This window comes from Suncus etruscus, chromosome 15 (assembly GCF_024139225.1).
Source record: "Suncus etruscus isolate mSunEtr1 chromosome 15, mSunEtr1.pri.cur, whole genome shotgun sequence".
Lineage (NCBI taxonomy): Eukaryota > Metazoa > Chordata > Mammalia > Eulipotyphla > Soricidae > Suncus > Suncus etruscus.
In genome coordinates, this window is record NC_064862.1 from 24,567,242 (window position 1) to 24,594,604 (window position 27,363).

Genomic DNA, 27,363 nt, shown 5'->3' on the forward strand with positions numbered 1-27,363 from the left:
ACACCCAGCTGTGCTCAGGGCTTACTCCTAACTCTGCACTTAGGGATCAGTCCTGGCAGGCTGTGGGGAGAGTATGGGGGTGCCAGGGGTCAAAGGTGGGTCCGCCATATGCAAGAGCTGTACTATCTATACTGTAGTACTTCTCTGGTCTGTGTGCACCCGAAAGTGGCAGATACTGACGATCCTCCCTCCCCTTTTGCAGACCCTGTTCTCTATATCTAGGGAGCACTGACAGCCTGGAGCACTGCTGTGAAAAGCTCTTAAGCAGGTGGAGAAGACTTGAGTGGTAGAGCCCGTGCTTAGCAAGAGGGGGGGGACTCTGTCTTAGCTCCCTAGCACTGTCTGGGCCCCTACTGGAAAAGCAAAATGCTGCCTGTCTGAATCTGCATGGAGCCCTCACAAGCAGACAGGGAAACCAAGGCACAGGAGGGTCCTGTCTTGGCCATCTGGCTCAGGAAAAGGGGGAGGGGTCCAAGAAAACCTTCAGCTTCCTCCAGCAGCTTCTTGGCATCTCCTTGGGCTGCTAATCAGCCCCCTGGGAGGAGAGACCCGTTGCCTGGTGACTAAGTGCTTCCCCTTGGGAGGGAAGTGAGAGGGGAGAGCTCACTTCTTGGGGGGCCCTTCTGGAGGGCTCCCCACCTAAGAGCAAATCAGCGGGCTATGGCTGGCAAAGCCCAGCAAAGCCTGAGCATGGTGGGATTGGTTTCGGAAAGCCTTGACCCTGTGAGGGCCTTGGACGAGGGGACAGAGCCCAAGTTGGGGCGGGGAAGGACTGCAGGCATAGCACCCCCACAACAGTCTGTCCACCCTGGTTTGCCTTTGGAGAATCCCAGGAGGGTGTCATCAGAGTCCTGACAGCCCAGTTAAGGGACAGCAGTGACTCAGGGGGCCATTGTTGTTGGAACCTTCCAGATCCCTGCGGGAGTCCAGGCCGGCCCTTGTTGGCCATTGTTTGGCTCCGCCAGAGCAACAGCCTGTATGTATGTGTCTCACCATCATGGAGGTGTCAGGGCTGGGCATGAGCTGTGAGCCCAGGGATAGTGTCCTATTCTTGGTGACCTGAGTACAGGCGACATGAACACAAAACACGCCCTGGCTGTGCTGCCCCAAGAGTGCCTACTGTCCCCCAAGTCTGAGATCAGCTCTCCCTGGCATCTTTGTCCCCTTTTCCACCCAGCTCCCTCCTGGAGTCTGAGCCACCTGCAGAGCTGATGGAGGCTCTTCTGGGGGTGCAGAGAGAGGCACCGGGTGGTGGTGGGACACAGAGTAGCTAAGGTCAGAGGGCCGAGATGAAGGGGTTGTGTAGTGTAGACAGGCTCTGCCCAGACCAACTGCCCAGTTGCCCCCCACCTACCCACCCACCCACCCTCAGCTCTTCCCTGGATCTGAGAGCCAGGAAGGCCTCCCAGGGGTGCTTCGAGTCAGTTGGAAGGACAAAAAGCATCTCCTCAGCAGAAAGCCCTGTCATGTTAGTTGATCTCTTCAAATGAGTCCTTTCCCAAACCGCAGGTGGATGGGTTTTCCGCCAGGATCAAAGGTTTGCCAGCAGAGGTGAGGGATTCCCTGGGGGGTGCTCTGCCCCCACCCCTTCGGGATCTCAAAAGTTAGGGAACCGTTTCACCCTAAATTCCTCCTGGCCAGCCGAGCTTGGATGCTCAGCCCCAGAAATGCTGCCCAGCTCCTGGGCTCCTTCCTCCTCATCTCCCCCACCCCAGGCTCCCCCTCATGCCCCTGTGATCCTCCACCCCCTCAAGTCTCGGGGTTCAAACTACTGCCTGCAGCTGTGTCCTGTGCTGCCCTGGACCCCATCCAGGCATTGCAGGCTACAGGGAGAGGCAATTTGGGGTGAAAATCCGCTCCTCCCCTCAACTGGGTCCTGGGTATGGGTGCTCCTTTCCTAGTGCTTGGGAAGCTGCTGGTGGGATGGGGGGGGGGGTTTCTCTGTGAGCAGAGTCACTCTGTCTCCTCCCTGTATCAGCACACTCAACTCTCTCTACCTGCCTACCCACCCACCCCACCCCTTCTCGCCTGGGAACCTTGAAGGTATCAGGGAGCTCCCCACACCCTGAGAATCCTTCCTGCCCTGGGAAACAGACTCGACCACCTCTGAAGCCCCACTGACTGGCACCGGGGCACCCAGCCTGGCAACGGAACCCACATCCCTCTTCCCAGGAGCTGTGTGTGTGTGGGGGGTTCCCAGCTCACACCCACATCACGATCTCACCCCCAGTTTGTCTGAGTCAGAAGGCGCAGGCGGAGCCCCAAAGTTTGAGAAGCCCTGCACCCTCCCCCCACCATGCCAGCACCGGTTGCACCTCCACTTGGAGTAACCCAGTTCCCTCACTTGAGAACCGACCCCTGGGTGGGTGGTGGGTGGGTGGGTGTCCCTTTGCCCTTCTTCGGGGTGGATGCTCGGAACAAGGGTGCAGCTTTCTTTCTGGGGATGGGGGAGGGACTTGGCTTGCTTTGGCTCCTATTCTGCGCTCCCTTTGCAGTGGAGCCAATTAACACTGGCTTCTGCCCTTCGCCATCTCTTCATCCCGGGGGAGTTTCCCTCTGGGGATGGTGGAGGGCAGGGATGGGGTGGGAGGAGTGAGACCCACCTTTTCAGCACCCAAACTCCACCGCCTGGTGCACCTGTCTGTCTCTCTGCCCCTCTGTCTGTCTCTGCCTCTGTCTGTCTTTCTCTCTCTTTGTCTCTGTCTCTCTGTCTCTCTCTCTGTCTCTGTCTCTCTGTCTCTCTGTCTCTGCCTCTGTCTCTGTCTCTGTCTCTCTGTCTCTGTCTCTCTCTGTCTCTCTGTCTGTCTCTCTGTCTCTGTTTTTCTCTCTCTGTCTCTCTCTGTCTGTCTCTCTCTGTCTCTGTCTCTCTGTCTCTCTCTCTGTCTCTCTCTGTCTGTCTCTCTGTCTCTGTCTCTCTCTGTCTCTGTCTCTCTGTCTCTGTCTCTCTGTCTCTGTCTCTGTCTCTCTCTCTCTGTCTCTCTCTCTCTCTCTCTCTCTCTCTCTCTCTCTGTCTCTCTCTCTCTCTCTCTCTCTCCCTCCCTCCTTCCCAAACCCAACCTGCAAAGCCTGTCCCACCTAGCCGCGCCCCGGAGTGGCAGTAGTGGGTAGAGTCTTGGGGGGTGGAGTGGGGTGGGGTTCGAGTCCCCATCCCCTCCCCGAGTTTCCAGCCTTCCCAGGGATGGGGCACCCCTATTCTCCTAACCCCCCTTTTTCTAAGCCGGCGCGCTCTAGGACCGCAGGGCGCTGCCCGCTGCCACTTTAAGAGGCCGGGCTCTCCAGAACCCCACGCGGAACCGGCTCCCCGATCCGTTTGGACCCATCCAAAGCCAGCGGGACGGCCCTGGGGCCGGGTTCCCTCCGATCGCGCGCGCTCTCCCAGCCCTGGCACACCATGGGCGCAGCGCACTCGGCGTCCGAGGAGGTGCGGGAGCTGGTGGGCAAGACGGGCTGTGAGTATTGGGGGACCCCCGGCCTCAGTTTCCCCTCCTCCTGAGAAAAGGGTTCTTACTGGCCACTGTGGGGAAGCCCCGAGGTTTGGAGACGCGCCCCAAAACCGTTACCTGCGCCCCGCACCTCCCCACCCTGGACACTGCGCAGAGGACGCGCGCCCTGGGACTCAGCACCCTAAAGGGGCAGCCCCGTACTCGCACACCCCGAAGTCACCATCCGCGCACCCCGTCTGGGCACAAACTTTGGAAGTGTGGGAACCCACCCAGGTGCGCCCCAGACCCGTGCCTGGCCTTGGGGGGATGGAGAGGGGCGCGCACCGGTGTTGCCCGGTTTGGAGATTTCAAGGAGAGTTGGCAGCAGGCAGGAGAGTCCAGGCGGACTGGGTTCCCTGGGGTGCCCGGTGGCATGGGCACAGCGCTTGGCCGGTGCCCCACGACCTTCCCGGGACTCTGCAGAGGCTGCGCACCCTGCATTGGTCCTGCCAATGCAGGCAGGGAAGTAAGGCGCCTTGCCTTCTCTGGGCTGCAAAAAGGGGAACCTGACCCTCAGCCCTGACCCGGGGTGGGGCCAGGTTTGGCCTGCGGAAACGTGCTGGGGAGAGGTGTGGACTGAGCCACCCCCCAAAAAAGAGAGTTTCTGGTCCTAGTGGGCAGCTGCCCCGCACCGCTGTCCGGCTGTGTGACCTTGGGCTGGTCCCTGTCCCTCTCTGATTTTTTTTCTCTCTGGCAAGGGGGAACTCTGCAAGATGGGCACAGCTGTTCTTTCTAGGAAGGAGCTGGGTCTGGTTCTTGGGAGGGAATTGAATTTAGTGCAGTATTAGCATCCCAGGTCTGTCTTCATGATACACACAGGAAATGGGGGTTGCCAGGGAGAGGGGGCCCTTCTGATCCTAGATTTCCAGAATTGGAAGGAAATTTGAGGGAGTCCTTAAGAAAGGGGGTGCGGGCCCGGAGAGATAGACAGCGGCATTTGCCTTGCAAACTGCCGATCCAGGACCTAAGGTGGTTGGTTCGAATCCCGGTGTCCCATATGGTCCCCCATGCCTGCCAGGAGCTGTTTCTGAGCAGACAGCCAGGAGTGACCCCTGAGCACCGCCGGGTGTGGCCCCCCCCCCCAAAAAAAAAGAAAGAAAGGGGATGCAGAGTTTCACGTATGTGTTTCTCTTTCCAGTAAGGACTATCTCTGGCTAGAGACACAAAATACAGTGGGGACCCCACCCCCAGTTCCATGAAAGAGGGGGAGGAAGTTATGATCATCTATCTGTCATTGCTTAATGGCCCTCAAGGACTCGGGGAAAATTGAGAAATAAGAACAGTCCCATATGGGACACCAGGATTCGAACCAACCACCTTTGGTCCTGGATCGGCTGCTTGCAAGGCAAACGCCGCTGTGCTATCTCTCCGGGCGCCTGAAAGTAGCTTTTTAAAGAAGATTTTTCTTTGATGGGGAGACCACACCCGGCATATTCGGGGCTGACTCCGGACTGTGCTCAGGAATCAACTCCTGGTGGGGTTCGGGGTGGGGGGCCGTATGTGGTGCCAGGGATCAAGCCTGAGTTGGTTGTGTGCAAGGCACGTGTCCTACTAGCTGGCTTCTCTCAACCTTTTTACTGTAGATTTTTCAAATATCTCACTCTGAGCCATGTGTGACTGTTTTAACCCATTCAGAGAGATTTATGAAGTTTGCTTCCTGGGCTAGAATGAGAGGAAATGGCAATGTACGCTTGCTTTCTTTGGTCCCTTCTCTTATCATTATTATTATGAATTATTACTATTATAGTTTGGTGGCTACTCCCAGGGGTCTCAAACCTTTCTCCTGGCTCTGCACTTAGGGACCACTCCTATTGAGGTTTGGTGAAACCAGATGTCATGCTGGTAATTGAACCCCATGCAAGACAAACCCCCTACTATTTTAGCAGGCCCCTTTTATTTATTTTTGGTTTTTGGGCCACACCCGGTGATGCTCAGGGTTTACTCCTGACTCTGCACTGAGAAATCGCTCCTGGCTTGAGGAACCATATGGGATGCCGGAGATCAAATATGGGTCCATCCTGGGTCAGCCGCATGCAAGGCAAATGCCCTCACGCTGCGTTACCGCTCCAGCCCCCCTTATTATTGTTTTTTATAATAATGTTGTTGGAGGGAGGTGTGCTGGGCCAGCCTGAATCTTCAGGGTTCAGGCACCACCAGGGCCAGACCAGCACTGCTAGGGGCTAAGGGGAATTGAACTTGGGGCCTCATATAAATACTAGGTAAGTGCTCTAGCATTTGAGCTGGCTCCCTGTCTCCAATTTTACTGTTCCCTGCCTGCCATCTACTTGCTGGATGTCTCTGTGGCTGTGTGGACTCGGAAAGGACAGTGGGTGGGTCCTTACCATCTGGTTATGTATGGTGAGGGGATAGAGGGTACTCGGGTTTGGGGTTTTTTTTTTTTCCAGGTCCAGCCTCTCGTTGGGCATAACAAATCCTCTTTTAGGACTTGCGGCATTCCCAGGTATATAAGGGGCCTCTTGTCTCACACCCCAGCATTCAAGAAGGAAAGAGAAGGGGTTTCTGGGAAGGGGCTCAGAGATCAGGGGTGAGGGCAAGTGCCTGCCACTAGCACTCTGAATTTGAACTAGGCATAGTGAAGTTCTGCCTGCAGGGACCCCTGAATACAGACATCCATTCATGAGGGGCCAGGACTGGTTTAGGGGGTCAGATAGGCTGAGGCCAGGGAGAATTATGGGAGGAACAAACCAGCCTTAGTGGGGCCAGAGTGATAGAACAACTGTAGGGTGTTTGCCTTGCATGCGGCTGACCTAGGATGGAGCCAGATTTGATCCCCCGCATCCCATATGGTCCCTTGAGCCTGCCAGGAGCAATATCTGAGCGCAGAGTCAGGCGGAACCCCTGAATGCCACTGGATGTGGCCTCAAGACAAAACAACACAAAACAAAAACCAAAAAAACAGCTCTTGAAAATGAGGACACAAGGGGCCGGCGAGGTGGCGCTAGAGGTAAGGTGTCTGCCTTGCTAGCGCTAGCCAAGGAAAGATCTCGAGACCGTGGTTCAATCCCCCGGCGTCCCATATGGTCCCCCTAAGCCAGGGGCAATTGCTGAGCGCTTAGCCAGGAGTAACCCCTGAGCATCAAACCGGTGTGGCCCGAAAAAAAAAAGAAAAAGAAAAGAAAAGAAAATGAGGACACATGCACTAAGGAGGGGCAGGTTAACAGGAATTGTTTTGTTTTGTTTTGTTTGGAGGCCACCCCTTGCAGCACTCAGGGGTTACTCCTGGCTCCGTGCTCAGGAATCACTCCTGGCTGGCCTGTCTCAGGGTTGGGGTGGACCATATGGGATGCCAGGGATTCAACCTAGGTTGGCCGTGGTGCAAGGCAAGCACCTCCCCATATTGCTATCACTCTAGCCCCCTAATATACATTTTTATACCCCACTGCCCTCTCCTCACTGTGGTGCCAGTTCTGGTGGTGATGACCGGATCACAAGACTGGCTGGAACGTCTGCACTTTTTAGGGGTGTTTTTGGGGTCACACATCATGAAGTTGGGGTGCTTGCAAACACTTCTTTAGTTGCGTTGGCACGTCTGCCCACTAAGAGGTGCATGTCCTGATCCTGGGGCTCAAAACCCCTTGAGCTATAGTGGAACTGGCAGGTGAGTGAGGGTGAGGAGGGTCAGAGCCCATTTTTAATTTTTTACTTTTTTAATTTAATTAATTAATTTTGTTTTTTGGACCACACCCAGTAGTGCTCAGGGGTTACTGCTGGTTCTGCAACTCGGAAATTGCTCCTGGCAGGCTCAAGGGACCATATGGGATGCCAGGGATCAAACCTGGTTGAAGAGGTCAAACTGGGTCAGTCCTCCATAGAAGGAGGAGTCAGCAACGGGAAGACAGGCGGGGTGAGCTGGGTGGGCAGTGGGGAGAGAGCACATGTAAAGGACCTGGGTCAGGGGGACATTGCAGGGATTGTGGTGCTGATGGTCTTCTGGGAGAAGGTGGGAGCCTGATTTAGGGACTCTTGCCATGGGCATCACCTCAGGAAAGTTCCTTATGCTCAATGTGCCTCGGTTTCCTCGACAGTCAAGTGAGGATAGTCACGCTTCCTTTCTGGTTTGTGGGAAGGAGTCAGTGAGTTATAGGCCTTAAGTGGAAATGAGCTTTAAGTAGGATTGGCCACACTTTCAATACGTGTGTGTGTGTGTGTGTGTGTGTGTGTGTGTGTGTGTGTGTGTGTGTGTGTGCTGAAAAATCCTTTTGTTTGATTTTGGGGCCAGACCCACCTACTTAGTGGTACTCAGGAGTCACTCCTGACTCAGAAATTACTCAGTTACTCATAAATCACTCCAGGCAGGCTCAGGGGACCATAAGGGATGCCAGGGATCGAACTCAGGTCGGCCGTGTGCAAGGAAAACACACTCCCTGCTGTGCTATTATTCTGAGCCCCCATCTCTATTCTTTGTGGGCTTCCCCCCCCAAAAAAAAAATCCCTGGCTGCTCCAGGTCCCAGCTTACCCCATCACCTTCTGCCTGGCATCGCTGATTGCCACCCTTGACCTGCTGGAGGCTGTGGGCCACAAACAGACCTGCCATAGCCAGGCTGAGCTCTGGTTCACCCATAGACCTACTTGCTGACCTCCTGACTGGCTGCAAAGCCCCGCGTGTCCTAGCAGCCTTTAAGGCCAGCTTTGCTGGCAGCCCAGGTGGTCTGTGGGTGTGTGACCACCTTACAGGGCAGAAAGGGAGCCAGCACCCCAAAGTGCCCTCTGCACCTCCCGGGTCCCCATTTATGGCAGCCAAGAGTGGGGAGTAAGTAGCAGCCCATGGAGGATTCTGGGAAAGGTGGAGGGGCCTATTTTTTTCTGCAACTCCACACAGCTCCCCCGGGTGTGCGCAGAGATGCCAAGAAGCTGCCAGAAGGAAGAAGGAGAGAAAACAATCTTCCAGATTGCGGGTTCAGACCTCGTTCTAGAAATAGCCGCTGGATACTGAGGGGCCTGGCCTCGGCCTGAGCCCTGCGCCTTTCTCTGGGAGTCCTCCAGGGAGCACTAAGGCACACACTTGAGGAAACGCAGGCTCAGTAATGCCCTATTTTGTGTCAGGGCTCCTGGGAGGTGGAAATTGGGCTGGTCCTACTCTCTGCTTGGCCTCACCCTTGGGGTGCCGGAGGTCTTGGGGGGGGGTGTTAGTCCTTTCCCCAGAGGAAAGATCACTCTCTGGGACGTACCACTTTTTTTGGCCACACCCAGTGATGCTCAGGGGTTACTCCTAGCTCTGCGCTCAGAAATCATTTCTGGCTCGGAGACCATATGGGATACCGGGGATCGAACCAGCGTCCATCCTGGGTTAGCCGTGTGCAAGGCAAATGTTCCCTACAGCTGTGCTACCACTCCCGAAGTGCCACACCCCACAATGCTCAGTGGTGCTTAGGAATCATTCCTGGTGGGCTCAGGGAACTATATGGGATGCTGGGGGAATCGAACCTGGGTTCAGTGTGTCTTACCCACTGTGCAGTTACCTCGGCCCCAAGGTCCTTTCTGTGTCTATCTCCCTCTTTCCCTGCCATCCTGTACACTCTCTCTCTCTCTCTCTCTCTCTCTCTCTCTCTCTCTCTCTCTCACACACACACACACACACACACACACACACACACACACACACACACACACACACACAAAATTGTGTCTCAGTGAATAGTTCTCAGAATTTAATTCCTTTCAGCTGTCCCCTGGCCCTGCCTCACAGACAGGACACCTGGTGGGTCTCAGCATGCCACCACCCCCCCACCCATCTGTCAGAGTCCTGGGGCTCTGGGAAGGCCTGGAGTCCGGGCAAGGTGAGCCGAAGGAGGTACGAGGGGGGGCCCACCCACTCAAACCTTATTACTAATTCAAGAAGCCAGAAGGTCGAGCTGGGGATTTCCGCTGGAGGTAGCCATGGCCACCTTCAGAGCAGGGACAAAAGGCCCTTTGTGGTCCAGCAGGGTGACCTTTGAGGACGGGACAGTTGTCAGAAGTGAGCCTTCCGCCTGGGCTCAGCCCCCTGGAGGTAGAGAGGGTGGGAGAGGCAGTCAGCCTCGCCCTCTGGGTCCCAAAGGTGCCTTCTGGACACCCCCAAACCCACCGAGGCACACCTAGTTCCATGGCTCTGTGCCTATATATAGGGTTGTAGCCCCCCTGTGCCTGGCTCAATTCTGAGTGTCCCCAGCCCCTTCCGTGACCGCCACCTCTGGCTTCTGCTGTGTCTGACCCGCTCCCTACCTGAAAGTCTGTTTATCGTGTTCCAGTGTTTTCTTTATTGAAGTCTTTCCTTTGGGGCCACACCCTGTGACAGTGGCACTCGGGGACAGTTCCTGGTGGTGGCATGGTGCCATTGAGAACCAGGCAGTGGCAGGGCTCGAACCTGTACACCTGCCCAACTGTCTGCATGCAGCATCCACACTTGGGTGAGGAGTAGTAGGAGAAACCCCCTCTTTATAGCAGACACACCCAGCGTCAGCAACCCGGGATGGGGGTGCAGAAAGGCCCCCTATGAAGGCAAGCTTATTATCCCAGTGTCTGCCCCCATCTCTGCCCATCCTCAGTAACACCCCCAAAACTGCCCAAACCTGTATCCCAGAAGCTGCGGCCCAGCCCCTGAGACTCACCCACCAGCTCCATGACATTCTTCTTCTTTGACCCAGTTCTCTCTATTTACAGTGGGACCTGCTGGCAGGGACTGGAGCCCTTTACTCACACGCTTTATACCCCCTGCAGCCCCCCAACATCCCCATCCTTTCTCTCTCTGCACCCTGTGACGGCTCCCTTCAGCAGTAACCTGAACTCCCTCCCGGAAGGGTGGGGGCTGAACACCGGGTCCCTCTGTGCTGCCACCCACGCTCCAGTGCTCCTGATTCTTAGCCTCATTCCCTCCCCCCCTCCTGTTCATCTTCCGTCTTTGCATGGAGACAAGGCGCCTGTCATGTCATTTCTTTCATTGCATAAGCCACCAGCCGTCATGGGCCCAGCACCTCCTCCGGTCAACATGGCAGATGGTTCTGGAGGCGTGGAACCTCCTTGAGCTGTGTGCGACCTTTGTGTTTTCACCTCCTGCTCCTTCCTTCATGTAAAACAGGTGTGAGGAGGACAGGGAGAGCGAGCGTGGTTTGATCCCCGGAATCTCATATGGTCCCCCAAGCCAGGAGTGCTTTCTGAGCACATGGCCAGGAGTAACCCATGAATGTCACCAGGTGTGGTCCAAAAAACAAAATAAAATAAATAAAAATAGGAGCAGAGCAATAGCACAGCAGGAAGGGCATTTGCCTTGCACGCAGCTGACCTGGGTTTGATCCTCGGCATCTCATAGGGTCCCCTGAGCCTGTCAGGAGTAACTTCTGAGCACAGAACCAGGAGTAAACCTGAACACCACCACTAAGTGTGGCCTAAAAAAACAAAAAATAAAAATAAATTACTGTTTAGGGCAAGGCTTTTTCTTTCCATGTCCCCCATATTTTGCTGTGCCTATGCAAACAATTGCCACTGTAACACTGTTTTTGCTATACTTCTTTAACTCTTATCTTTAAAAAAAAATGGAAGAAAAGCTTATTGAACCTTCTGCTAGGCCTTTAATGAGTTAATTGGTGATTCAATGATTTTCAAAAATATACTTGCTACTGAACCTTTTCTTTCTCTTCCATCTCGTTCATTTTTCAAATTTTTTAAAAATAACTTTGCCTTTCGGGGCCGGCGAGGTGGCGTTAGAGGTAAGGTGTGTGCCTTGCAAGCACTAGCCAAGGAAGGACTGCGGTTCGATCCCCCAGCGTCCCATATGGTCCCCCCAAGCCAGGGGCAATTTCTAAGCGCTTAGCCAGAACCCCCTGAGCATCAAACAGGTGTGGCCTGAAAAACCAAAAAAAAAAAAAATAACTTTGCCTTTGTTCTTCCTGAAACAAATGTATTATGATCAAGTGTGTCAATTATGTGATATATTTCCTTTAAATAAATTTAAAAAATGTAAAAAAAAAAAAAAAAGGTAAATTACTGTAAGAGGGAGGCAGTGGGGTGGGCAGTGAATCCGAGGTGGGCACATGCCAAGCATTTGCTTGTGTTCCACATAAATGCCAGCACGTGGCCATTCTGTTATGGCTGTGAAGTGGGGGATGCGGGGGGCGTTGGGAACAGCCAGGCTGCCAGGAGATGAGCAAACACTTGTGAGTGGAAAGCTCGCCCCCTCCTTCCCTGCCACCCAACAGCTTTCCAGGTTGTCCCCTTGCCCATGGGAAGAGAATTAGGCCCCCAAAAGTCCTTTCCCAGCTTCCCCTCCCTGCGGTGAATTCAGCCGCTCCTTGGGAGCTCAGAAAACCCCCAGAGGAACTGGGTGGCTGCAGAAAGCCAGTTAAGGTTGAGGTCTAGGAGAGAGCAGGGGGGGAGAGGGGCAGGGCGGGTCCCCTCCCACGTCATGCACACAAGTTTGTGATAACAACCCCCAGTTATTCCCACTATTCCACCCCAGAGCCAGGGGCATTCTGGTGCATGCAGGGTGAATTCCAAAACCCAGATGGAGCCAGGGCGTTAGCCTGGCATGCGGCCAACTCGGGATGGGCCCAGGTTCGATCACCGGCATTTATTTTATAAATAAAATAAGTTTTATATTTATAAGTGTATTTTAGGGCCAGAGTGATAGTACAGTGGGGAGGGTGCTTCCTTGTATGTGGCTGAACCCGATCAATCCCCGATATCCCATCTGGTCGTTTCCCCCCCCCCTCCCCGAACCTGCCAGGAGCAATTTCTGAGCACAGAGCCAGAAGTAACCCCTGAGTGCCTCTAGGTATGGCCCAAAAGCCTAAATAAATAATGAATAAATAAATTGGGCAGGGGCTGAAATGATAGCACAGTGGTAGGGCATTTGCCTTGCAGACAACCAACCCAGGATGGACCTGGGTTTAATCCCCGGGCATCCCATATGGTTCCCCTCCCCTCTCCCCACAAGCCTGCCAGGAGTGATTTCTGAGTGCAGACAGACCCCAGTGGGCACTTGCTGCCCCATCCCCCCATCCTGGCCAGGCTGGTAAGGTCCAGGGCAAGGGGGCAGGCAGGCAGGAGGCAGGCACCTCCCGTCTGCAAGATTAGTCATTGCTTTGGCTGCAGCCCAGGCAGCCCCTGGCTGCCTCTCCTTTCAGGTCTTGCAGCAGCTGGGGAGCCGGAGGTACCCCGGGATCCTTGCTGAAGGAACATCCCGGTCCCACTCAAAACAGTGCCCCCCCCCCATCTCCTGCCACCTGGCCAAGTGCCAAGGGTGAAGTGACACTCTTTGGAGCTAGAGAGCCTTCCTTCGCCTAAGGCCATACTGCAGCTTGTTAGAATGGAAAACCTAGGAACCGGAGTGATGGCACAGCAGTTTGCCTTGCATGCAGACCCAGGACAGGCCTGGGTTTGATACCCGGCATCTCAAAAGGTCCCATCCCAGAAGGTCCCCCGAACCTGCCAGGAGCAATTTCTAAGTGTAGAGCCATGAGTAACACCTGAGCATGCCAGGTGTGGCACCAAAACCAAAACAATCAAACAAATTGACTTAGCCTAGGGCCAGAATGATAGCACAGCTTAGGGCCAGAATGATAGCTCAGTGGGGAGGGTGCTTCCTTGTATGCGGCTGAACTGGGTTCGATTCCTGGCATCTCTTTTGGTTCCCAGAGCAATGCCAGCAATGATTCCTGAGTGCAGAGCCAGGAGTAATCCCTGAGTGCTGCCAGGTCCCCTCTTCCCTACCATCTTCTAAAAGAAAGTTACCAAAGTCTAGTGACACTAGGAATAGTTGCAGGGGGCCTGGAGAGATAGCACAGCGGCGTTTGCGTTGCAAGCAGCCAATCCAGGATCAAAGGTGGTTGGTTCGAATCCCGGTGTCCCATATGGTCCCCCGTGCCTGCCAGGAGCTATTTCTGAGCAGACAGCCAGGAGTAACCCCTGAGCACTGCCGGGTGTGGCCCCCCCCCAAAAAAAAACCAAAAAAAAAAAAAAAAGGAATAGTTGCAGGGTGGTTTGGGGGCCCTGATGGCCAGACCCAGTTGGAAGTGCGTGAGGCTAGCTAAGCACATGCTATGGGCTCTCTCCAGACTACCCCACATCCTGATTCTTTTCCTTCTCTTTTTCTGGATATCCCTGTTACCCTTAAAAAAACCCTGTATCCCCCAGCCTTGAGTCTTTTTTTCACTTTTGGTTTTGGAGCCACACCTGGTGGTGCTCAGGGTTTACTCCTGGCTCTGCGCTCAGGAATCACTCCTGGCAAGCTCAGAGAACCAAATGAGATGCCAGGGATGGAACCCAGGTTGGCTGCGTGCAAGGCAAATGCCCTCCACTCTGTCTTTTCGCTATGACCCATGAAAACTATCTCTGCCCTCAGCACTTGGCAACCTCCACCCATCCTGGGGCTTGCCAGGCTGTTTGGGGAAGGAGCTGGGAACTTCTCTGATCAGAATATGTGGGGGGGTCCTTCCCTCCAGGTATTGGTACACCCTCATCTCTCGAGTGAACTTCACTTGGCTGTTGGGCAGCAGACCCTGGGCCAGGTTCCTGGCCTGGGATATGAGTATGCGGGTTCCCTTGGTGAAGTCGGTGCCGTTGCTATCTGTGTCATTGGTGATGTGCAGGGGTTACTCCTGGCTATGTGCTCTGAAAATCACTCCTGGCTTGGGGGGCCATATGGGATGTCGGGGGATCAAACCGCACTCCATCCTTGGTCAATGTGTGCAAGGCAAACACCCTACTGCTTGAGCCACTGCTCCTAGTTTGTGGGGTTTTTTTTTTTTTTTAATGTGGTTGGTTGGTTGGTTTTTGAGCCACACCTGGCAACGCTCAGAGGTTACTCTTGGCTCTGCACTCAGAAATCACTCCTGCAAGTGCTCAGGGGACCATGTGAGATGCTGGGCATAGAACTAGGGTAGGCTGTGTGCAAAGTAAAACACCCTACCCACTGTATTCTCTCTCTGGCCCCATGAGGCCGGGCATCTTTGGTGGACTGTTGGGTGCCCTTCGTGAGATGTATTGGGCCTTCATGGATGTGAAAAAAGGCCTTAATAGCTGTTCATCTTCCCCCCTTTCCAACTGGTGGAACTCATCTTTGGTACATCAGAACTTAGGCCGCTTCCTGTTCTGCAGGAAAATTTAGGGTCTCGGCTGGCTCCCTAAGAGACCGTTTGGAGTCCCAGGACCTACATGTGGACGGTGCAGCATTGAGGAGATACAGTGGGGATTGGGGACCCTGCAGAGAGCAGGGGCATGTGCTTCTTCTAAGTGGGTCTGGCTGCCAGCATCCCCAGCCTTTTCCGATGCTGGTCCTGCTGCCCATTCATCCCGCTCAGCCATCTGAGAGCCTCCCCCATTTACCCAAGCCACTCCCCTCTTTTTCCTGCTCTTTCCTACAGAACTTGTGGCTCCCTGAGCCATTTTGGAGAGGACTTGCCAGGATTTCCCCCACCCCAGCTGCCTCATCATGACTAATGGGGTCATGGATATAGAGATGGGTCTGCGGGGGGGGGGGGGGGCTTTATGAAGGCACCCCAGCCCCATGGACTATGGAGGGAGCAGCCTCAGGCCTGGGAAGCAGGGGGGCACTTGAGGCCTGTTTCTCTGTCCCCCCAATTTCTCTTCCCCCCATCACTATCTTTGTCTGCTAGGTCCATGTGACTGTTTCTTCCCTTAGCAAAGCAAGACCCCAGGCAGAGAGGTGAGAAGGGATGGAGCCCCCAAATCTGCATGCAGGCACTGGGCATCCTCCCCCCCCCCCCCAGTAGACGAGGCTTTTGGGTCACTGGCAGCCACAGTGGCTCCAGGCCTGGCTCCTGTCCCAGAGTTCTGTTGTGCCCTGCAGGGTGGCCTGGCTGGCTTATTTGCCTTTTTTGGTGACAGCCTGCTGCAGGGTCAGGCCCTGAGAATTGTGTCCGGTGCCATCACCCCCACATGGAGGGTGGGCAATATGCATATGTGAGTGTCTGAGAATGGTCTGTGTGTGAATGTATGTAAGTGTGTGTGTGTCTGAATAAGTGTGTTGGTCTGAGTGTTTGTGTATATGTCTGTATAAGTGTGTCTGTGTGTGTCTTTGTGTGGGTAGATGGGAAACTGGGATGCACATCATCCAGTAGTGATGCATTGAGGCATACACAAAGGTACAGTCCCGTACACATTTCTCCACCCCTCCCCAACACTCGGGGTTTACATTTTCATCCTAAAATGCCATCAAGGGTTGAGAACCCACTTCCACTGTTGTGTATGTAAATATTTTAGGGGATTACTATGTTACTCACCCTAAACTAATTGGTGATTGTGCCCTACCCTAGGGTGTGACCTGGCATTCTGCCCCCACCCTAGGGTAGTACCTGATTCTGCTTCTACCATTGGTTGGTATCTGATCCCACCATTGGGTGATACCTGATTCTGGGGGATAAAAACAAGGGTCTGTGGAAGGCCAGGGCTTTTTGGCTGGAACTGCGGCTGAGTCTTTGGACTTCAGTCTTGTCCACCGAATAAAGCTAATATTTCCATGAGCCTGACTGTCTTCGAGCTGTTTACCCGCCGTTTCACCTCAGAACCGTCGACTAGACAGGGTGGCAGACGTGTGCTCCGAGCTGGAAGAGAAAGGCCTCATCCTCCATCCCTCCATCAGTCAACCTCTTCAGGGGCTGACTTGCAACATACCACGACAACACTCTCACATCGACGAGATCCAACTTACCTTCTCTGCTCAAGGCACAGAAGCCACTCACCAAAAGGGGTGGTTGGGAGGGAAACAGGAAGCAGAGATGCCACCTGCATGCTGCCCTCTGTGATCAATCAGCCCCCCACCTTCCCTTGGCAGCCACATCCATGGGTGCCTGAAGCCTGTTGGTTTCCATGTCAGGACACTCCGTGAGCACATTTCTTTCTTTTGTTTTTTTTGGGCTTTTGGGTCACACCCAGCAATGCTCAGGGGTTACTCCTGGCTCTATGCTCAGAAATCGCTCCTGGCAGGCTCGGGGGACCATATGGGATGCCGGGATTCCAACCACTGACCTTCTGCATGCAAGGCAAGTGCATTACCTCCATGCTATCTCTCCGGCCCCGTGTGAGCACAATTCTGTTTCTAAATAGTGCACATATCCTCGTGTGTTGCTCTGTCTCATGTTGCATATATGAGGTTCTGGGTTTAGTCCCAAGCACCACACACACACACACACACACACACACACACACACACACACACACACACACACACACACAATGTATCTATGGTTGGGTCCTTTTCACGAGCAGTGCTCAGAAACACCAAGGGCTCCTTGAAGTAATTCTCAGCCAGCCAGGCCTGCCATCCAATGTGGGGTTGGTGGGTGCACTGCTGCTTAGAGCCTGCCGTGCTGGAGCCTACTGAAAAGAACAGAATCAAAAGCCATGTTTGTTCTTCGAAGGATGCTGGGCCACCCCTGGGCTGATCCTGATATCCTGATTCTTTGCTCAGGAACAGCTCCTGGTGATATGTGGGCACAAAGCAAATGCCCTTCCCACTGTACCATCTCCTGAGACCAAGATGAAATCACCTCACTGAAATTTTAATTTTTTTACCTATTTTTTATTTTGATTTTTTTGGGGTTTTTTTTTTTTTTTTTTTTGGCCACACCTGGCAGCACTCAGGAGTTACTCCTGGCTCTGTGCTCAGAAATCGCTCCTGACAGGCTCAGGGGACCATATGGGATGCCAGGGATCCAACTCGCGTTGGCCGCATGCAAGGCCTTACCACTGTGCTATCACTCTGGCATTCCTTACTGAAAAAAAAATTGGGGGGGGTTGGGTCACACCCAGCAGCGCTCAGGGTTACTCCTGCCTCTATGCTCAGAAATCACTCCTGGCAGGCTCAGGGGACCATATGGGATGCCGGGATTCGAACCACCGAACTTCTGCATGGAAGGCAAATGCTATCTCTCCGGCCCCTCGCTGAAAAATTTTAACCTATTCAGTCTCAAATATTGTTTGATCATCTCTACTCGATACAAGGGCCATGTGAGGCACCCAGAGACAGATTGAGCATGTGCTTAGTGCTCCCTAAGGAGCACCACAGGAAGCCACCCCCTGGTCCAGAGCTGGAGTAACCCCTGAGAACTGTCACAGCAGGGTCTGGGGCAGCGGCTCCCTAGCAGAGCTGATGACTATGTGCTGTAGCAGGCACTATGTGGGTTTGGTCCCCGCTGGAACCCAGTGCTTGAAAGTGGGCGTGTTCTAGCACATTCCAGCCCTATTTTGAACACCGCCTGCCAAGGGTGTCACAGAGTTACAGTGCCAGGGTGTGACAAGGTGACAAGGATTTCCCTCCCTGCAGCTGCGCATGAAGGAGGGGGTGGAGAATCCTAAAACCCAGAAAAACTTGTTGGCATAGTAGGTGGGAGCCCTGCCCTGTCCCTAAGGCAGCTGCGACCACAGAGAGGAGGAAACCAGGCTGCTGAGCAGGGCCTCTGTGGGCCTTGTGTGGCCCATGGGTAAGATAGACAGATTTAGGGGTACAGTAGTGAGCTGGGGGGGCCCAGAGCGGAGGTGCTAAATTTTGGGGCTGAACTAAACTCTTGGGCCAGAGGGGAAGACAATCTTCCTAGCCTTCCTCAGTCAGTGGGATGGATAGAGTGGGGGACATGCGTTCATATATGTATTTGTGTGTATATGCATGTATATGTGTGTATGCTAGCATGCATGACACATGTCTGAATGATCTACGCCCAACACGAAAGTGATTGCAAGTATGCAACATGTATTGTATGTACATGTCTACGCATATGTGTGTTGTGATTTTCCTGTTTCATTTTTTTTTCTTATTTTGCAAACGCTAATGTATGTAAATTGCCTTCCATTTCTTCAATCCTTCTTGGAATTGTGGATCAAGCAGGAGAGACAAAAATACCCATGGACCAGATAAAGGTCATCAGTGGGCCACATGTGGCCTTCAGGTTGTAGTTTGAGGACCCCTGCCTGAGCTAGATGTAATGGCCTCCAATGCTGTATTTCTGCCCATGAAAAGCTGGTTTGGAGCAAGGGTCGCTGTAGGAAATCATCCAAACAAAGCTGAGAATAAAATACGCATGGCCAAGTAACAGTCTGTCCCATCAAGCTGAGAGAAAGAGAAAGAGAGGAGTGATAGAGAGAAGAGAGATAATGAGAGGAGAGAGAATAGGAGAGAGAAAGAAGAGAAAAAGGAGAAGAAAAAGGAAAGAGGAGAGGAGAGAGAAAGAAGAGAAAGAGGAGAGAAAGGGGAGAGAAAAAGAAAAAAGAAAGAAGAGGGGAGAGAGAAAGAGAGAGAAAGAGGAGAGAGAGGAATAGAGAGGAAAAGGGAGAGAGAGGGGGAAGAGAGAGAGAGCTGTGTTGTGATTTTTGACATGCTTCCCTTCACAGGAAGCCAGTTATTGCACTTATGATCTGCACACCCTTTTCTGTCTGTATGGTGAGAGACCAGACATCACTAGAACAAGGGTCAAACCAACTCAACCTTGCTGGGGCCCTCCAGCAGGCAGAGGGTCAATGCCTGGAGCACAGCTGGCTTCGGAATGTTGGTAATGAATGGTCAGTGCCACAGTTCTTGTTAATGTGATAAGGCGCATTGACTATAGCTGAGTGTAAGTGACACCCACATTTGCCCTAGTCTTAGATGTGCCTCTAAATTAGTTTTGACGAAGAAAGGATGAGGGATTCCCCAAACACTGACCTTCCTGTGTCTTCGGGTAAGCTCTCCGCTCACACATCCCCTTCATCCTCTATGCACACAAAAGCCGCAAGTTCTAATAGTCACCTTTAAGCATTTAGAATAGTCTAGACTTCTAGAACATTCCTCCTACCCACCCATGTTCATTTTCACGTCTCCCCGTTTCTGAATTTTCATTTGTTTACAACATGATAGAATTCTAGGGTTGCTTCAGCATGGAACACGTTCATGGCAGCCCCCCCCCCCCAAAGTGGCAATGTCCTCCCTGCCGGAGCTCCCCCATTGCTCCCACCCCCTCCCCGTTCTCACTCATAGTCTACATAGTTTCACCTAACTTTAGGAATTAGTTTGGTCTGTTCTGGCTGGTTCCTTATCTTTGTGTGAGGGTGAAGGGTGTTGTTCAGGGGTTATTCCTAGTGATTCTCCCAAGTGGTGCTCAGGGAGACCATAAGCCCTGCAGGAGATTGCAAATAGGGTTACAGGATAAGACAAGTGCCTTCTCTCCTGTACTTTTCCCCTCTGTCCCCTTAAATTATTTATTTTGGGGGTGGGTGGGGAGAGGGGAGGTCCACACCTGGCCATGCTCAGGGGTTACTCCTGGCTCTGCACTCAGAAATCACTCCTGGGAGGAGGTGCAGGGGATCCTATGGGGTGCCAGGAATCCAATCTGGCGTGTCCATATGCCAGGCAAGTGCTCTACCCTTCGTGCTCTGGCTCCAGCCCTTAACTTCTCGTTTAAGCATCTGTTTGTGTAGAAGGAGATTCCTGCAGCACAACGGTGTCTCCTCTGGATTCTAGCATAGACTCGGGGCCAGGTTGCTTTCTAATTCAAGAGCATTGTCTGGGGCTAAAGAAATAGCACAGCAGTAGGGCATTTGCCTTGCATAAAGCCGATCCAAGACAGACGGTGGTTCGAATCCCGGCACCCCATATGGTCCCCCATGCCTGCCAGGGGTGATTTCTGAGAGCAGAGCTAGGAGTAACCCCTGAGCACTGGCGGGTGTTACCCAGAAACCAACATAAATAAGTAAACAAACAAACAAAAGAGCATTTTCTGCCTCCCAAAAAATCTTGGGAGCTATTCACCATGACCAGCCCTAGTCTGTCCTCCCCAGCCCTGACAGCTACAGGGACCCAGTTCTTTGTGATAAACGGGCCCCCTTGGTGCCTCATAGTGCACTCAGGCCACCTTTCCTTGAGCCCAAAGTTCTTACGGAGGGGACATGTCTTGTTTCAGGACTGTCACCTATCATCAGGATTCCAACTGGCAACCTGTATTTTTTCTTGTTGGCATCTGAAGGCAGGATTAAACTGACCCCCAACACCCCCCATGTGCCCCGCACTGAGCCCCACCCTGGTTCCGAGTGTGTTATTAGCTCTGTAATTGGTACCTGAGTTTTGGGAACCGCCTAGGATCGCTCTGAGGGAGGGAACGAGGTTTGTCCATAAAACAAAAGTCACTCAGGGTGTGGGAGAGCCACAGGGACAGCCCTGGCTTGCAGGAGCCCTGGATCCTGACTCTAGCACCAATGCCCAGCCTGCTGTGAAACCCTACCCCCACCCCCAACAAGCAAAAACCCTCACTGGTTTGACCGAACTAAGTGAGTTCAAACCCTGGACTTGGCTTTCAAGTTCAGTGACCCAAAGAAGTTCATTGCCCACTTCTGGTTGTTCACTAAAAAGGGGGGACATTGGTGCCTTAAAGGTGGGGGGCAGGGATGAAGAGATAGTATGGAGGTAGGGCATTTGCCTTGCACGCAGAAGGATGGTTTGATTCCCAGCATCCTATATGGTCCCCTGAGCCTGCCAGGAATGATTTCTGAGCGTAGAGCCAGGAGTAAACTCGGAGTGCTGCCGGGTGTGTGATCCAAAACCAAAACAAAACAAAACAAAATTTGTGATTCTAGGGGCTGAAGATATAGCATGGGGATAGGGTGTTTGCCTTGCATGCAGAATGGTGGTTCAAATCCCAGAATCCCATATGGTCCCCCGAGCCTGCCAGGAGCAATTTCTGAGCTAAGAGCCGGGAGTAATCCCTGAGCGCAGCCAAGTGTGACCCAAAAGCCAAAAAAAGAAAAAAAATATTTGTGTGTGGAGTGTCCAATGTGCTCAGCAGCTGGTGATTCCCAACAGTGCTCAGGATTTACCCTGAGCTCTGTGCTCAGTCATCATATCACTCCTGGCAGTGCTGGGGATTGAAATTGAGTTAGCCATGGGGTAAACCAAGTGCCTTCTGCTCTGTACCATCTCTTCTGCTCAGACATGATCTTTTTATAGGTTTTGTTTTTTTTTGCATTATACCCGGCAGTGCCCAAGGCTTATCCTCTTGGCTCTGCACTTAGGGATTACTCCAGGTGGTATTCAAGAGACCTTTATGGGGTCCAGGGATCAAACCCAGTTTGGCTATATGTAAGGCAAGTGTCTTATCTGCTGTCCTCCAGCCCAGACACGGTCTTTTTTCTTGAGCTCTGACACTCCCCAGCCCTGAAAACAAATGGCTATTGTAATTGGGGAATAGCTTCAGATTTTCTTTCATCATGTTCACTTATTTATTTTTTTTTATTTTGGTTTTTGGGTCACACCCGATAGTGTTCAGAAATGCTTAGAAATCATTCCTGGCAGGCTCGGAGGACCATATGGGATGCTGGGATTCAAACCACTGTTCTTCTGCATGCAAGGCAAAAACGCCTTACCTCCATGCTATCTCTCTGGCCCCATGTTCACTTGTTCTGTGTATATTTATATAATGTATATTTATATTTTATATATCACATATATTATTTTAATATATTAGTTTATATATTCTACATATTTTACATTGTTTTCTTTTCAACATTTTATATATCACATTAATATATAATGATATATGAAAAATAAATGTTTATGTTATGTATATTTATATAATATATATAATTTTTCCCAACATTGAGTTGTGCTGTTTTGTAGCAGCTTTTCTTTTCTTATGGGTGAGGAAGTCACACATGCTATTTTTTTGGGGGGGGCACACCCAATGGCGCTCCAGGGTTACTCCTGGCTCTGTGCTCAGAAGTCACTCCTGGCAGGCTTGAGGGACCATATGGAATGCCGGGAATTGAACCAGGTCTGTCCCAGGGTGGCCGCATGCAAGGCAAACACCCTATTGCTGTGCTATCGCTCTGGCTCACACATGCTGATTTTGGGGGGGTGATATGTGACTGAGGATCTAGCTCCAGGACCTGGAAGCTAGAGTGATAATTCAGTAGAGAACCTTGCAGGAGGATATCCTCTTTGGTCTCCCGAGCACGACCAGGAAGGATCCCTGAGTACACAGCCAGTGAGCCAGCCCTGAGCATTGCTAGGTGTGCCCCCGAATAAACACACACACACACACACACACACACAAGCACACATATGCACAGGGCAGACAACCTCATTGCCTAGAACCTGCCAGGTCCCACCTTAGCTGTCCTAGGATAGAAGCCTGGTCCTCGAGGAAGCCACTTACCACAGTCCTCCCATGCTGAGGCCTTTGAAGGGGCCAGAGGGTCTAAAGGCAAGTCCTCACCCCGTCTTAGGAGTCAATTTTGAGACGCCACAACTTGAAGAGTCTAAGGACTTCCTCAATTTTATCTTACTGAAGCTGAGATTGAGTTTTCTTCCGCCACCGTGAAATGAAATGACACAACTGCTCCACCGCCTCATCCATCAGAGCTGTTGCTGCAGCCATCCGGACCCCTTTTCCTTTTCTCCCCTCCTTCCAGCACATTCTTGATGGGTCCTGGAGCTCCCCACCCTCTGCTTCCCAAACAACTCCAAATCCAGGATGAGACAAAGCCAGGAAGCAGAGCCTGGGGGTGTTCTGGATAGGGAGACATTCGTGGGTGTGAATTACTGCTAAGAACAGGGGCGTTTAGCCCCCCAAAATGATAAACAGAGGCCAAGTCCATGCCTTTATCCTGGTGGGTGGGAGAAGGCAGCAGAGCTGGGGATGTGAGAACAGAGTGGGGATCTGGGTGGGAGGGGGCTCTGCTTACCCCCCCAGGGACTCCCCAAAGCTGCCTGTGAGCAGCCAGTGATGCCCCACTTTCTCCTGTTTTTCAGTCTCCTGCGACCAGATCGAACAGCTGCACCGGCGTTTCAAGCAGCTGAGTGGAGACCAGCTCACTATTCGGTAAGGCCTAGGTGGGGTGCGGGGACCCCCTTTCCATCGCTGCCTCCTCCCCCAAAGGTTGGCGAGGTTCAGCCTGACCCTCCAGCCGGCCACGCTGTCTCAGCCAAACCTGCCACTGCAGCTTTTGTTCATAGGATCTCTTGAGGACTGGAGGTGCTGGAGGGAGCAGAGAGGAGTGACAGAAAGGGGGTGCAGGGTCCTCCCAGCCCCTGACTACCTCACACAGAATGTGCTGAGACCCAGAGAATTCAGGGGCTGCTTGGACACTGGGCTTGTGGCCAGACACCCCGGGCATCCAAAAACAAATTTCAGGTTCTTGGGGTTGTCCCCCACTTCTTCAGGCCATATCCCAAGTCTCCCACAATCGTGTGAAAGATACGTCTTCCCGGGATATTTTTTTCTTTTCTTTTTTTTTTTTTGGGGGGGGGCACACCCAGCAACACTTAAGGGGTTACTCCTGGCTCTGCACTCAGAAATTGTTCCTGGCAGGCTTGGGGGACCATATGGGATGCCGGGGATTGAACCCGGGTCTGTTCCAGGTTGGCTGCATGCAAAGCAAATGCCCTTCTTCTTCCTCTGTGCTATCGCTCTGGCTCCCTCCCGGGGGAGGGAGGGACTGTTTCTGAGGATGCTCATAGACCGAGTGCTCAGAGAAAACAGGGAGTCTAAGACCCCAAGGGGGTCAGAACCAGGTGTGTCAAGGGTCTAAGTCTGGGGCTTGGTGGTCCTCTTGGAGCCTGTGAAGCTTGGAGCGGGGCTGGAGCAAATCTCCCAGGGAGCAGGCCTGGGGCTCTCCTGGTCTTGGGGTGGAAAGTTCCTTCTCAGTAAACAGTTTTATGTTTCTCTCAGTGAAATGAAAACGACTGTGGAAACAGGTCTGTAACTTGACCTGGTCTTGTCTGTCCCGAGGTGGTAGTTAAGCCAGTGGAATCAGAGCTCAAAGACCAGTGCTCCCCGGAAGCCCAAAGTCCCTGCAGCCTCCTGCTTGTGCTTCTAATCCTGCGACCGAGGCAGAGTTAGAGGCTGATGTGGAAGCCTCAAGCCCCAATCCCAAGGGACTGGAGGGACTCAAGTCTGGAAGCAAACGCTGACACAGGAAATAATCCACACACGATTAAGAGATAAAACAGGTTCAGGGGGCTAGAGCAATAGCACAGTGGTAGAGCATCTGCCTTGCACACAGACGACCCGGGACAGACCCAGGTTCGATTCCCAGCACCTCATATGATCCCCTAAGCCTGCCAGGAGTGAATTCTGAGCTCAGAGCCCAGGCTAAGAGAGCCACCGGGTGTGACCCCAAAACAAAACTAAACACAAATTAACAATTATACTGAATAGGGTGAAGACTGGTTCTACCAACAAGAGGCAACTGGGATGGAACCCCGTTAGTTCCACTCATCAAGACACCCAGCTGTGGGCCTGGAGAGATAGCATAGCGGTGTTTGCCTTGCAAGCAGCCAATCCAGGACCTAAGGTGGTTGGTTCAAATCCCAGTGTCCCATATGATCCCCCGTGCCTACCAGGAGCTATTTCTGAGCAGACAGACAGGAGTAACCCCTGAGCACCACCGGGTGTGGCCCAAAAACAAAAAACAAACGAACAACAACAAAAAAAAAAAGCCACCCAGCTGGAAATGTGTGTGTCTCTAGGGTCCTGGTAGACTGAATTTGGGGTGCTGTATTGGGGGGGTCATGCTCTCCTCTCTGGAGGGCTGGGCTCCCTTGCTGGTTGTGACAGGGGCCCCATCACCTCATCTCTGGGCCTTGTTTTTTTGCCTATAAAACGTAGATCCCGCATCACCCCTCATGGGCCTGGGCCTTGATCTGTCGTGATATGTCATGTTCTTCTGGGGTAGCGAGACTTGGACCCAGGAACTCGTGGTTGTCTCCAAGGCCCCCCCTTTCCTTGCCCCAGGCCTGGACATGGCAGGTTTCCCAGCTGTGGACTGGTACTGGCACCTCCTGCCCACTCAGTGAGTGTGGGGGTGCAGGGCAGGGCCAGTAGGAGGTACAGCTGGAATCAGTTTATGGGGGTGCAGCTGCCCCACCCCGCTGGGCTGCCTTGGGCCTGAACTCAGCCTCTGCAAAGGAAGGTGCAGGCACTGGGTGAGACCCCAGTACGAAGAGGTGGCACCCAGGGGCACCCCAGTCAGTCATCCTGCACCAGATGTTTCTCTGTCTCTGCCTCAGTTTCCCTTCCTTAAATGGGGGCAATGCCTGCTCATGGGGAGGACAGTCAAGAACCTGAAGCATGGAGAAGCCTGGCCCTGCTCCCCGCTCCGATTGCAATGAAGCTATCATGGGGGTTGTCAGTGCACAGTTGTCGCCAGCAATGCAGGCTGTGATCCCTCAAGCAACCAAAACTAATAAACAACAACAAACAAAAATGCACCAAGACTCAATGTGGGGCAGCGGGTCAGTTTGTGGGTTTATCTCATTGAGTCCCTCACCCTCCATGTCATAGACTGGAAACCCAATGGCTTTGGATATAGGGGAGCTCATGGGACCACCAGAGTCTTGGAGGGGGGAACTTTACCCCCACCTGGAAATGGATGGGCTGGATCTGCCCCAAACAAAAACCAGGACCTGAGACCCAAGTGTGCTGGGGTGTGTGAAGGAAAAAATTCCCACTGCAAGGCAGGTGCCTATGAGGGGAAGTTCAGAGGACCGTGTGAACTGTGGGGATACCTGGGGGGGGGGCATCCACATCCATCCTGAGCCCAATTTTTCATCATTGTTGAAATATCCACTCCCCCATCTCGCTTTGTTACTCCCTGTGCCTACCCGGGGTCATCGCTTGGGACAGTTTGGGCAGCCAAAGAAAAGGGGGAGCAGAGCAGGAAGCAGCCTGAGGACAAGGATCAGCCTTGTGTGGGCTAGGCAGCAAGATGGGAACTTCCCATGTCCCGCAGGACCAGTTTGAAATCCACCATCTCCTGCTCCATTTTTCTCCATCTATGGCTTCGTTCAAGTCCGATTCATAGGATTATGTCCTGCCTGGCTGGGCTCCCAGTTCTGCTTAGATTCTCCTGACCCCTGACCTCAGCCACTGACCCCTGACCCCAGCCCCTATTCCCTGACCCCCACCTCCTCACCCTACTAGTTCCTAAACCCCCTGCTTCCCAGTTATGCTCTTGCACAGGAGTTACTGTGCCTAGGCGCTGGGTGCAGAAGTCCGTTTTCTGACACCTTGTGCCTCAATTTCCCCGGCCTGGCCTTAAGGTGCTGATGTACTTTCCTGCTTCATCCAGGAGCATTCAAGGACCTGCTCTCGAGAATCCTTGTCCACTTGGGCTGTGACTCCGGGCAGGTCTCCCCAGCTCCCATAGTCTCCTGACCCTGAGTCTTGCATGGGGGACATCACTCTTCTGGGGACCCATGAGACAGGCCTCCTGGGGGAAAGCTGGGAGCAGAACCTTAAGTCCAGAGGACCTCCATGTTCCCTTCTCAGAGACTTCCTTCCAGGTCTGCACACCTGATGCGTCCTGATGACCTGGCCTGGAAGGCGGAATAGGGGTGTCTCTGAGCCCCCAGAATGAGGTGCATGCATACACCTCTCGGGGCTGTTTTTATGGGATCCACTAGGTTCATACAAAGCATCTTGTTGCTTTCCTCTCAGGAGGTGAGGAGGTGGTTGGGGAGTGTTCTCCCCGCCCCCCCCCCCAGTTTTGCGGGGGGTGCAGGATGGAGACATTTGTCCCCGATGATGACGCATGTCCTCTCATTCCTCCCTTCTGGCACGGCTGAACCCAGCAAGGAAAATTTCAACAACATTCCTGACCTGGAGCTGAACCCCATTCGTGCCAAGATCGTTCGTGCCTTCTTCGACAACAGGTGGGGGCCTCTTGGGACAGCCCCCCACCCCTGGTGGCCTCAATCCCATATGGCTCCTTGGGAAGGGTGTGTCCACGTGACTCTGGTCCCAGCTGGGCTGCTGGGGGAGGGGGACTCTTTCCCTCTCTCCAGATGTTCATGCTTGCCAGCTGTGTGAACAATAGGTCCCTGAATCTGGGGGTGAAACAGCTGCTCTGGGGAAGCTGGAGAGATAACACAGGGATGAAGGTGCTTGCTTTGAACATGTCAAC

General features: G+C 53.1%; 1 protein-coding gene across 1 annotated transcript in view; it reads left to right on the forward strand.

The window, feature by feature from the left end:
- Nucleotides 1–997: 997 nt before the first annotated feature.
- The window catches only part of TESC (tescalcin), a 34,059-nt gene continuing 7,693 nt past the window's right edge, over nucleotides 998–27,363 (forward strand). The window contains 5 exon segments of the mRNA XM_049788070.1: nucleotides 998–1,025; nucleotides 1,755–1,835; nucleotides 3,264–3,449; nucleotides 23,210–23,279; nucleotides 27,032–27,112. Of these exon segments, the coding sequence (XP_049644027.1) occupies nucleotides 998–1,025; nucleotides 1,755–1,835; nucleotides 3,264–3,449; nucleotides 23,210–23,279; nucleotides 27,032–27,112 (446 nt within the window).